General features: G+C 37.8%; 2 protein-coding genes across 2 annotated transcripts; one reads left to right on the plus strand and one right to left on the minus strand.

The window, feature by feature from the left end:
- Positions 1-3,023: 3,023 nt before the first annotated feature.
- On the plus strand, positions 3,024-6,157 carry LOC120015487 (zinc finger BED domain-containing protein RICESLEEPER 2-like). The gene is made up of 2 exons (XM_038867941.1): positions 3,024-3,873; positions 4,113-6,157. The coding sequence occupies exon 2, from the start codon at positions 4,964-4,966 to the stop codon at positions 6,041-6,043; it is 1,080 nt and encodes a 359-aa protein (XP_038723869.1). The 5' UTR covers positions 3,024-3,873; positions 4,113-4,963; the 3' UTR covers positions 6,044-6,157.
- An 860-nt stretch (positions 6,158-7,017) lies between these two features.
- Positions 7,018-10,958, minus strand: LOC120015660 (receptor-like kinase TMK4). The gene is given in 3 exon segments (XM_038868183.1): positions 7,018-7,682; positions 8,698-10,868; positions 10,870-10,958. Coding segments are annotated over 3 exon segments (2,763 nt in total). The 3' UTR covers positions 7,018-7,179.
- Between the last annotated feature and the right edge of the window lie 2,561 nt (positions 10,959-13,519).

Raw genomic sequence — 13,519 nt, forward strand, 5'->3', positions numbered from 1 at the left:
CTCCGCGGTTATGTTTCTAATTTAGCTTGTAAAACATGCCCCAATACATTCCAGGGTGTATTCTCATTCAATGAAATTCCTGATGCATTCCAACAATGTGTTGTTTTTTATTTTGTTTCCATAGGAGTTCTTTCCGGTGTAGTCTCCTATCTCTTGCTTTTTTCCACTTGACACTTTTCAAATTTTAAGTCATTTTTTTGGAAGGCAATCTCAAGTCATTTTTCTAGAAGGCAACCTCTGAACAAAAGCCTTGTGTTCTCAGTCTACACACAACTCAACAAGTCAAATTTGGTGCAACCCTTATGAAAAATCTTTGGACTGACAATAAGTTGTGACACACACACTATCCATAACCCAAACAATTCTATCCCAAATTGCCAGAATCGTGACATTTCATATCCAGCGCAGAAGATTTCGAACATATTTTTGACACACCTAGTGGGACGATTTGTGTCAAACATTTATAGTCATGACAAAGAGAGCAAGAAAAGCAACAATTGGGATCCATCTCCACCTCTTTCACCAAGGAAATCACATAACATTCTTCAACCCACTTGTTGCAGCGAAGATGTAGGAGAAGGAAATTTAAGTCTCATTCTTGTCAAACTCTTAAGCCTAGAAATCTCCTCAGCAAATAATAGTTTGATGCAAACTATGGAGAAAATAGCAAAGAATATATAGCAAGCATGTCAAAGAGTCTCATGCAGAATCATGAAGCTCTTCAACATAATTCCCAAGAATTTTGACAAGTTCTTCAATCAATGCAAGGCTCTCAAGAAGTTGTGCATTTAGCTCCAACTCCTCAGCCGTTTGTCCAGACCATTTAGCAACCAGCTCCACTACAACCTTCACAATAATTTTTTTAATAGAGCTAGCTACCATGTTGAAGATCAACCAATCGAAATCATATCTCAGTAGTAGTAACGGTCGCTCCGTTGTCAACAACTCAGTTTCAGTTCCTATAATAATTCCTTTAGCTCTTGTGCAAACGGTTCAGAATCCTAGAGCGCAAGAAAGAGGTTTTCAAGTGGCGTCTTCTGACTTTACCTCTTTACCTCCACTAACAACTGCTCGTCTTATTGGAAGTATGATTGTTCCTCTTGGAACAAGGTTGAATGAGCCGAGAGAAATGAATAATAGCAACCAGAGGCTTCCTCAGGTTGCACCTTTTGCAGAACTATGGAGAAAAGCCTTATATAAATCCACAACAACAATATTACCAGCCTTATCCTCATACTAGCTCGGGGGGCAGAGTTCGTATGGCTATCAGTAGCATTATCATCCGCCACAGGTGATCCAGTGTCAACCTTAGCAGGCAGTGACATGGGAATCTTGGGAACTTGTGCCCTTCTCCACCTTCTTGGATTGTAGGCCGTATATTTGTAATTGAGGGAAAATGACTAACAACCACTATCTCAATAGTGCTCCTGCATAGTTGAACGTGGGAATACTTTTTCTTTCTCAAAGTGTAGGACGATCGTGCTTCAAGTATCTAGTAGTTGTGTACATGCTAAAAATGTGTTTGAGAGAATTTAGTAACGTATAGCCAACAAACTCCGACTTCTTCTGCTCTTCTTTGCACTTATCCAGCTAAAAATTCAATTTCTATTTAGCATATTGTTTTAAATCAAAATTAAACAATTAAGATAGAGTATCCCTAATTTACAGACTTTTGGAAATCCATCTTTGGACAAGCCTAATTTCCAGCAACTACATCCTGGATTTGAGATCAGTTAGCACCGGATTTACCTGCAAAATGAAAAACATTAATCTAAAATTTTCTTATCTCTACCACATGTCAGCGGGAGATTAGTTGGTCACTACAAATTGTGGGTCTCTCATTGTCATATGTCCGCAGATGATTGGAGATCATTTTTTATGTAGACACATATATAGTTATAATTTAATGGAAACGCGTTCCATAATAGTTTCTAAGACATGCGTTTGGAAAAAGAGAGAGGGAACGCGTTTTGTAGGTGACATATAAAAATTGGCAACCAATCAACAGCTAAGACCATTTACAGCAGAAACTCTAACAAAAACTCTAAATTTATAGTAAAAGTACACTTTTCACAGATTTACAGTTTCTCTAATAGTACCACCACGTAGTAGACACTCTAAACCATACCCTAAATCATTTATGTAATCAAATTTTGTTAATTTTTTAAATTCAATTCATTTTACTACTATTATAATATAAAAATCACATTAAAATAATAAACCATTTGAGATTAATATTTTTCTAAACCTAAATATATAATATAAATAATTATTTTATTTTAATATTTAACATTCCATATTTTATTCTCACATTAGTTTTCCACCGAATTAACTGCACGACTATATGTCTCTATATATCATATATATGTGTTTATACAGATGCATACATATATATATATACACACACACTGCATGAGTGTGTGTTTTGTTTCAAAAATATAAGGAAAATCAATATAGTAATTTGAAACTGGGACCCACAGAAATTAAAAATTATTAAAAACACATTCAATTTGCTACAATAACACCAAAGATGTTCAGTGTCCCTATAGCAAACCAAACATTTAGAGTTTGGTTTACCGTCACTGATGTGTGAAGAATTTTTTCACAAAAAGACAAAAATGAAACTCCAAATATAGAGTGCAGTGTGCGTGTATACAATCACTGATGTGGATGGCCTAAAGAAGGAGAATTCCAGGCTCCCAGCGCATCAATCATCATCAATGCAAACACCTAACAAAGATTTTCTTTTCCAAGCAATAGAATATTTGTTAATCTTTTTGTGTTGGTGACAGCTCAATTGCCCATTTTGGTAAGTATCCAAACCTAGGCCTCCCCATTTGGCCCATGGGCCTAGGCCCGACCCAGGCTTGAAATTGCATTGGGTTTGGGCAGCCTGGCCCTAACCCCGGGTGGGCCTAGGCTGCATTTCTTGGGCCAGACCCGGCCCGAAGCCCTAAGGTATGGCTTGAATTCAAGAGGGCCCGAGCCCAACCTGAAGTCCGAAGGTCTGGCCCAAATTCGGATGGGCCCAAGCCCGGCCCGAAAAATCACTACTCTCTTTCTCAGAACTTTGAACTGGACAGAGAACAATCTATCTATGCTTCTTTCTGCACCTCTACATACTAGTACAGTCTACCTAATGCACTGCCTATTTCATGTTTTTGCCCGTTGCAACTGAAGATTTACAAATCGACTACAGTCTACAGACAGAGACAGTCTACAAATTATAATTTACAAATCATTCAGTCATTCAAAATGAAAATTCAAATTTACAGTAGACTAGTAGATAGAGTACAAGTCAGTCTTGATTCTCCTACTTTGCAGAATTGCATGTTGCCGTTAAACTGTTTAAGTCTTTAAGAAATTCAACCATTGCCCTTGCCCAGTTGCCCGTTGGTTCATCAACTTTCAACCTACAAATACCCCTTACTCATTCAGTCATTCTTCACAAAGACACAAATCAATCTAACAAATCACAAGTACTTGCACTAGTATTTTTGCATCTTGCATTCTTGTGAGCTTTGATATTCTGATATACTGGTTCTAGTATTGTTGCTCACTTCCTCTCAAATTGAACTAGATCCAGAAGGACCAAATCTCACCACACTGGTTCTGAGTCTTTTGATTTCTGCGACTCTGCCTGACTAAGTGACTGTCTTTCGTGGTCTCGCACTCTCGCCCCTCGGAGCTCTCTCCACGACTCCACCGGTACCACCGCATCACTCCACGAGTCCACTAGTTTACATACCCGTGCACGATTTTGAGGATCTGTCTTCGACTCTTCGCCTCTTCGGTTCATTAAGTTCAACAATCAATAGTTCAACTCTTATCTAAGAGTCATCAATCATAACATCCTCAAATCCTATTGGTTGGGTATATTTCATGATTATCTATTTATCTCTACGTTTCATAATTTGTGTTGTTGTGCACTTTTGACTTTTCATAATTTAGGCCCTATACATTATAAATTACATATTTATATAGAATACAGACATACAGATACAGACATTAAGACATACAGTTATACTTATACACAAACACTATTAGGCAATTATGATTTATAATTGTATTTATATTTTTATATGTCTAACATTACCTATTTGTTTTGTTAGGTTGAAGTGAATTGCAATTTGTACGAGCACTATTGGCAATTTGGCAACTCATATTCAACTTATTGTGAAGAATTGAATTCTTTGGGTAATTTCTTATTTATAATTTATTGCACCTTTAATTTGCATTAGTATGGACCATACTTATAATGTTGATAACCCTTCGATTGCTACCACTATTGATGAGGAGGATGTTATTGTGAGGGAATTCATAGGATCTCCAGGTACTCAAATTCCAAATGAGTCTACTTTTGCTGGTACAACTAGAAGTGTTAAAACTCAAAAGCCACCTAGTGATGCATGGAGATTTTTTGAAAGAATTATAATTACAAATCCTAATAATGTGAAAGTAGTGAAAGCAAAATGTTTAACATGTGGTAAGTTATTAAGTGGTGCATCTAGTGGAGCTACTAGTCATTTGATACGTCATTTTGATAAATGTAGACAAAATAGTAATGTAGATATTAGAACACAAATGCAATTAAATATAGATCCAACTGGAAATGTAGCTAATTTTCAATATGATGAATCACGTGCACGTGAAGAGGTAATAGATTATATGATTAGGGTCGAGCAACCATTTACTTTTGTTGAAAAACATGAATTTACTGGTATGATTCAAAGGGGCATCAATCCTCAATATCATGGTTTTTCTGCTACAACTGCGAAAAGAGATACTATAAATCAATTTCAAAGTAGATTACTTGAATTGAAGAATTTTTTTATTAATTTTGATGGAAAAATGTCTTACATCTGATATATGGACTTCTGTCCAAAAAATGAGTTATTTATCATTGACAACCCATTATATTGATAATGAATGAAATTTTAATAAAAAAATTATTAGTTTCAAAATGTTAGAATCCCCTCATACTGGATTCTCGATATCGAATTTAATTCTACAAGAACTTGAATACTTAGGCATTAGTAGCAAAATATTTTCTATTACACTAGATAATGTTAGTAATAATGAAGTTGCTCAAAGAACAATGAGACGCTATCTTACGCTACCTGTAGGTGAAAACTTATTTCATGTTCATTGTTGTGCTCATATTTATAATTTGATAGTTCAAGATGGTTTACACGTTTTACATAACTCGATTGAAGTAATTAGAGATATTGTACTATGCATTAATTCATCTGTTTCCAGATATGAAATGTTTAAAAATTGTTGTGTAAAATTACACATGAAGAGGAGAAACATTCCACTAGATGTGCCTCATAGATGGAACTCAATATATTTACTATTAAACGTGGCAATAACATATAGGAGGGTTGTAGATTTATTTTGCGAAGAAATGAAAGAAAAATATGGTAATTCAAATTTACAAGTACCTAGTGATTATGATTGGGCAATTGCTGAAGTTATTAGAGATTTTTTAGATGTTTTTCATACTGCTACTAAGATATTTTGTTCAATTTATTATCCTACATCTAGTCGAGTGCTTATGCAATTAACACATATTTGTATGACATTTGATAAATATTCACAATTTGTTGCTTTTAAAAATGCTTTGGTGGCAATGAGAGAAAAATTTTCAAAATATTTTGATCCTTTACCAATTTTATTTAGTATTGCTGTGGTTATAGATCCTAGGTGCAAGATTGAAGTATTAGAAGTATGGTTAGAAACATTATATGCTAATGATCCAGAAAAAGTCAAAACACAAATAAACGAAATAAATAATTGTTTGACTCAATTGTATGATGAATACAAAAATCAACTAGGAGAGCATAGGACACCACAAAATGTCACTGGTTCGAGTTCTTCTTCCTCGTCTTCGTCTAGATTCTTAGGAGGATTTCAATTGCTAAAAAGTAGACGAACTCACTCATCTACATCATCTAGTGGGTCAACTTCTGAATTAAAAATGTATCTTGATCAATCTGTGATTGATTTTGATCCTAATCCTAATTTTGATATATTAGCCTAGTGGAGGGTACAACAGGGCAGGTACCCTTTACTCTCCAAAATGACCCGTGATATACTAACCGTTCCAGTTTCGACCGTAGCGTCAGAAGCAGCTTTTAATGCAGGTGGGAGAGTTGTGTCTACAACTCGGAGCAGCCTTGGTCCAGTAGAAGCATTAATCTGCCTTAAAGATTGGAGTTTGACAAATCAAAGACTGCAAGAACATATACGCAAAGCTGAACTTACTGAAGAAATGAACAACTTAAAGTTATGTATTTACATAATCAAAGAAATGAGAGTGATGCAAATGATTGATAGTATATTATCTATAGGTGTCAACCTAGTTGGGATGTATATATAGTATATATGAAGCAACTTTCATTCTCTATAAAATATTGTTCAATTGTATAAAAATTAAAGTACAATTATGGTATTAATCAATTGTAAGTAATATGTATTTTTTTAGAAAAATAAAAAAAAGTCAAGGCCCGAGGCCCGAAGCCCGAGCCGGCCTGGGCCTCATTTTCCCAATTTGACCCGGCCCGAGGCCAGAAGATGAAAATCGGGCCTGGGTCCGGGCCTAAAAAAATCGGGCCGGGCTGGGCCGATGCCAAGCCCTATCCAAACCATCAATTTATTCAATAGAAATCTCTATTAAAAAAATGAAATGGAATCTCTCAGCATGTGCACAACTACAAAAGTATCTTTTTCTTCAACAAAAAGGTCCTACCTTACAAAAAGGCATGTGAACTAATGTTCCTTCCCTCTTGGCCCATCATAGTCATCATCTTCCTCCGCTAAACATTTTTTACTCAACATCTTTTTTCACAGAATTGAAAAGAAAACAGAAGAAAAACCTTCTAAAAGCATAACAAAACCCAGGTAAACAATAGATATACTTACATTCAAAAAAAAAAAAACGGAGAAAAAAATATCATTCTTTCATCAAGACCAAAACAAGTGATTAGCTATAAAATTCGCACAACGGCAGATAATTCTCCTCTTCCCCAGCTTTAACAATCAAAGATTATGAGCAAGAATCAAATATGAAATAAAACAATGGTACACTTGGTTGAGTCACTGAGTCGCACCGTGTGCAAAGCTATTTCATCTCCTCCTCAGTTCCACTTTTCACCAATAAGTTGATTTTCGCCTTTGTCACCGCCCAGTTGAAGAAAACGTGTTAAACTCTGATGGTTTTGAGGGAAGGCTTGGTTGGGTTTGAGCGTACGATGTATCATACATTGTGGAAGTACTTTCATCAGCCATCCACATCTGAACAGCTTGAGGAAGGCTCATGTTAGTGTCAATACCAAAGCTTTCATCTTCTTGACTGGAAGGCTTCCATTGCTCTACCAAAGGACCCAAAATGTTGACTGCATGCCCCATATCGGGTCTCTGGTATGGCTCACGAGCGGTGCAATGACCTGCAAGCTCGGCCACTCTGTTGATGCTTGCCATTGTCTCCTCATCAGGGTTGAGAGATTCGTCTATAGCCTTTGAAAAACTCTTTTTGTTAATTAGGGCCCTACGGAACCATGTGACTAAGTGAGGATTATCGTCTGGCATGGTGTCATCCAAAGCTTTTCTACCAGTGATAATCTCCATCAAAACCACTCCAAATGCATATACATCAACTTTCGTGGTCACCCTCCCAGTAGCTGTCAAAAACAAACTAGATTGAATTAATATGCAAATTCGAAATGCATACAACTACTTGACCAAGTAAATTCACTTTCAGATTCAAGATGGACCAGACAAATGCATCACGCTTACTTGGAAATGCCGAACTACGGCTAAAGGATAAAATATAGAGAGGGGGGGCGAGGTGTGGAGTATTTTAGCTAGATATCAAAAAATCGACATTTACATTTTAGCAATTAGCCTAATTTAATTCGAAAATCTAAGGGTGCACTTCATTTAACCAGAAAAGAAAATATTCATAATTTAGCAGTCGGGTTTTCCTATAATGTACGTCGATGGTCAGCAAACTCAAGCTAAGTAGTTATTACAGACAAAAAAGGTATAGCAAGAAAGCAATAAAATAAAGTAGTTTTTATTGATTAACCCTGAAAAGCGTAGTAAATAATGGAGACCAAAAAAATTAAAGGGGAACTGGATTGCATGTTTAGTTAAGGAAAACTGTGGTAAAGTTGTTAGGACAAGCAAAATTCTAAAATCCTTATGCTGGTGACTACTGTTCTTTTATTTCAATAAATGCTTGCCAAAGAGAATTCATAATACCAAAGAAGGCAGTGTTCTAATTCTATGCCACTTTTGGCCTTCTCTCCTTCCTTCCTTCAGAATGTTAAAACTTGTGTATGAAACTCACTCACAGAAGCACACTATAGTAGAAACTGAATTTTTGGCAATCAAGGTGGCATGTTAGGAAAGTTTTATTATGTCTTGAACATCTTATGAGACAGATATACAGTTAAAATGTTATCTTGAACTGATTTTTCTTTGAAGTTTATCTTCAGCCAAACATTTACTGCAAACTAATCCTAGGCAATTGCCACTGCTACTGCAATGATTACTCTGCTTGGTATTTAAAAATTTAAGGCTACACAAATTGGAGCAATTGAATCTGCATGTAACATGAAGTACGGAAGCACAAGAAGTTTTCTTTAACACCAAGCATTCATATAAATAAACTTAAAAAACACATTTACTTACCAGCATACTCGGGTGCAAGATACCCGAATGTTCCTGCCAATCTTGTCTCAACAGAATACTTCCCTTCAGGTGCATTTCTAACCAAACCGAAATCTGAAACTTTAGCTCTCATTTCATCCCCAAGAAGTATGTTAGAAGGCTTTAAGTCTCTGTGGATGAAACTTTGCTGCGCCAAGCCGTGCAGGTATTCCACTCCACGTGCAACATCTAATGCAATTGTAACCCTCTGCTTCCAAGTAAGGGGAGAGTATCCCAGCTCACGCCATTCAAACAAATGTTGCCCTAAAGTTCCCTGTGGCATGCACTCATATACTAAAAGCCTCTCATTCCTATTTATACAGTAGCCCAAAAGGGCAACCAAATGCCTATGTCTAACCTTAGAAAGCACAACAATCTCTGCCTGAAACTCATTCAATCCTTTCGTACCCATAACTGTAGATTCCATTCTCTTCACAGCAATTTGAGTCCCATCATGTAACTCTCCTTTATAAACGACCCCAAAGCCTCCCCTACCCAAAATATTATCCTCATTGAAATTATTTGTCACCTGTCGTAAAACTTCAATTGAAATTACAACATTTCCTCCATCTAAAATATTACGATCACTGTGATTACCACTGCTCTGGCTCTGAAAATCGGTCTGGCCACCACCAGTCCCATTCATACCATTCTTAGCAGCTGCCTTGCCATCTTCCCTATTTTCCACCCTCCCAAATTTACCAGGTCGCTTCTTGACACAATAGTTATACAGCACAAACATTACAACAACAATGAAAATCACAACACCAATAACAACGCTGGCAATAACAACACCTGATAAACTGTTCTGAGAACCACTAAGTCCTGCAGGTGTACTCCAACCTGGTGTTGTGTCACTGCTGGAACCTGGACTTCCTCCATCTCCAGGGCTCACATTAGTCCCAAGCAGAGGATTACCATCTTTAACCAGCTTCACACCAGACGGAAACACTGGGATTTTCCCAGAGAGATTGTTATTCGAGACATCAAAATTGACTAGCTCATCTAATTTAGTCAAGCTATCTGGAATTGGACCCGTCAAGTTATTATTCTGCAGATACAGATTCTTCAGGTCCGTGAGATTCCCAATTGCAGGAGAGATCCTCCCTGAGAGCTGCTGCTTTGCGAGATTCACTGTGATGACTCTCCCCTGGGAGTTGCAGGAGACGAAAGCCCAGCCTTGGCATGCATTGTTCCTATCCCAAGAATCAGACAGCGTAATTGGGTACCCAAACCCCCCTGCAACCGCTAGTAATGTCATTACTTGCGGATCACAAGTAATGCCTTCGTCCGCACAGAAGTTATTGGTTCCAGTAATTTCCACAGTGGTGACAGTCGGTGGGAAAACAGGAAACGGGCCCTGCAATTTGTTGTTGGACAGAGTAACGTTCTTCAAGCTGGGAAGATTCATCAGCGACTGAGGTACAATCCCGGAGAGCAAATTCTCACGGAGCTGTAAATCGAAAAGAGCCTCACATTTGGAGAGGTCCGGGATCGGACCACTGAACTGGTTCTTATGCAGCCACGCCGTGACCAACTGCGTCATAGACGATAACACATCGATGGGCCCAGATAAGCCAGTATTCTGATTATTGAGCAACAACTTTTGAATCTTCGATCCTCCGAACGAACGCGGCAAAGGCCCAGTGAGATTGTTGTACGAGAGCCTCACATTCTGCAAATTGAGGAAGGAGGCGAAGATATCAGGTATAATACCGTACAAGTTAACTCTATTGAGAACCAGAGTGGTGAGACTCGACGACCCCGTCAACTCCTGAGGGAACAACCAGGGCGCAAGATTCCGATTCTCGCCGAGGCTGAGGGTTTGCAACGAAGTGAGACCTTCAAAACAACCAGTAGGAACGGAGGAGAAGTTGTTGCCGTCAAGATAAACCATCTGCAGATTTGTGAGATTCGCGAAGGAAGGTAGGTCACCGGACAGAGAGTTTCCTTGAAGAGACAGTGACTCGAGCTGGTACATCGTAGACAGCTCCACCGGCAGAGTGCCGGTGAGCTTTGAATTGGCGAGATTAATGGAGGCAACACTGTTGGAGGAGTCACATTTGACGCCCCTCCAATTGCCATTGCAATAAGCTAAGGGAGGCTTGGTGGACCAGCCGGCGGGGGTAGGCTGGAGGGCGGAGGCGAGCTTTGATGGCGGTGGTATCATCGGCGGTGGCGGGGGCGTATAACAAAGAGAGGAGGAGGAGGAGAGAAAAGAGGAGAGTTTTACGGTGACCCATAGGTGCACAGAGAGAAAGTTGGAGAGAGAGAAAGGAAAGAGAAGGAAGAGAGAGAGCCAAAAAAAACACAGGAGGAGAGAAAATGGCGCCAGACCACTCTGTTTCTCTATTTTTGATAGCTCTCTACAGAGATTTACCAGGGTGATTGCCGGTTCATTCTAGCCTATAGGCCTCCGATGGGAAGGCAATTTAGAATACAATTCAAAATATTTCTCTTGCCAAATGCAAATTTAAAATAGAATTTTAAGTAACACAAAGGTAACTTTTTAAGATGATGTCCAACCTGTTACCTAAAGCATTATTTATTTTTAGTTTTTATTTTTGGATAACTTAAATCTAGGTATGGCTCAATTTTACCTATATCAACTTTAATATTTTTGTAATCATTTTCCTTCTCTTTATTATAAGTGTGAGTTAAAGTTGAAGGTAATTAAAAAGTAATGCTAAAAAATATTAAAATATTTGATGTGATTTAAAATGGGGATGTGATTGGAAGGGCATTTAGAAAACTGGTAACCTAAAATTGCTTTTAACTTAAAATATGAGAAATTGTGTACTAAAAAATAAGTAAGAGGGCTGAACACATAGTTTTTAAACCCGGACCGGCCCGCCGGTCGGACCGTGAAACCCGTGAACCAGTGGTCTCCCCGGTTTTTTGTTGGAAAAAGACCGTTTGTGCATCAACCCGCGTCAAACCGCGGGTCAACCCGTGAAACCCGGCAACCCGTGACCCGGCGGGTTAAAATAAAACTCGCATGTTTTGTAAAATGACTTAAAAACAAAGAATATTTATTTTTGTTAATGAATTGTGAGGTCAAATATGTAATTTACCTTCAATGGACACAAAAATATTTTATTTTTTTTAATGAATTTGAATTTTGTGTTTGGTTTATAAATTGTTTATTTGATTTGCTTATTGCTATAAAATTTAGTAAATTTTTGCAGAAAAATTATGCATGAATTGTATAGATATGCTCCTCTAACTTGCTATATAGTATATAGTTATACAGTATATAACTATTAAATTATAATTTTTTATTATTTTATTATTTATTAAAAACCCGCGGTTCAACCTCCATCGTAACGGTTGAACCTCGAAACCCTTGACCCTTCAACCTTGACGGTTCGACACGCGGGTTGGGTTTAAAAACTATGGCTGAACATACTAGCATGTCTAAAGTTATTTATTTGAATATTATTTGAACTTTTAACCATAAACTATTCAGGATGTCCCAAAATAAATCCAATATTTTACAAAACATGTCGATTGAGCTCTTGTATACTTTTTTGGATTGTTTGAGTCCTTGTACTTTGAACAACGGGTTCCGTGAGTCCTCCAATCCTTTAGACATTAAAAATATCTTATGTGACTACAAATTTTCATACGTGGCTTTTTTGAAGGAAAAAAAGAGAATGACTTGTTAAATATGACGTGCCCAACAAATATAAATGAAAATGAAAAGAATTTTATGGAAAAAAAAACCCTTTATCTTGTTCTTCTTCTCAACCTCCTCCTACTTTCTTCTTATTCTTCTTCTCAACTTCCGTCAATTAAATATGACGTGCCCAACAAGTATAAGTGTAGTTGCCAAAAATCGTGTGGTCTCACAAGGTTTTGTAACGACAAAACTAAGCTGGATTACCTAAGTCCACGGGTCTAACCAATACATTTGGGCTCACACTAACGCCCACTCTAAGGCCCACGTGCAACCTTCGAGATATTGTTTAGTGATGTTACAATTACACAAAGCATGTCTGACACAAATAGCTAATATCTTCTTTGATATTTACTCTACTATATTCACAGTAACTTTCCCTTCAACAGGAACTATGTTTCAAAGTATCTTGACTGTATTGACGCCCGCATGATGGCACTGCCATAGCGAAGGCGTTGGCACATCCGAGCGCTAACCCATCATATGATCATTCCTCATTGGAGCATCATCCAATCCTATCCACAACCGACATTCGTGGATGTAACAAGTATAGATCCCCAGGTATGACTTTCTGCCATACCAATATCCATGTCTTAATTGTCGCCCACAATACTATCCATACCCCAACCGACACGTGTCATAATCACTTCATATGTCTCTATATCCTTATCCTATTTTTTGTCTACCAACCCTGACACAACGGAGATATTTGACTTTTGTACTCTTACATCATGCAGTCCTATCCAATAGGACACAGATGGGCAACACAATTCCCGAGGCCAATCCTCACTTTCATATAAATACTCTTCTCCTATCTTGGAGAAGGGGATCGATTCCAGAACATTACAAGCTAGAAACCAAAACTCTACGAACCCTCACTAAAAGATACTCAAACAAAACACATAGATCATCGCCGGTCTTCCACCTTCCATCTATACTAACTTGATCGTCGGAGCCTCTATGACTGACACCCCCAATCCGGTCAAGGAGCCTTCGCGGTTGTTCTTATTGTGGCATTTGCAGGATTCAAAGGTGCAAACGAGCCCCTCGAAGATAAATGTTGACTATTCAACAATTATAGAATTTACCCCTACAGTAAGCATCATAGCTAGATATTCAAAGATT

Source organism: Tripterygium wilfordii, chromosome 14 (assembly GCF_013401445.1).
Source record: "Tripterygium wilfordii isolate XIE 37 chromosome 14, ASM1340144v1, whole genome shotgun sequence".
Classification (NCBI taxonomy): Eukaryota; Viridiplantae; Streptophyta; class Magnoliopsida; order Celastrales; family Celastraceae; genus Tripterygium; species Tripterygium wilfordii.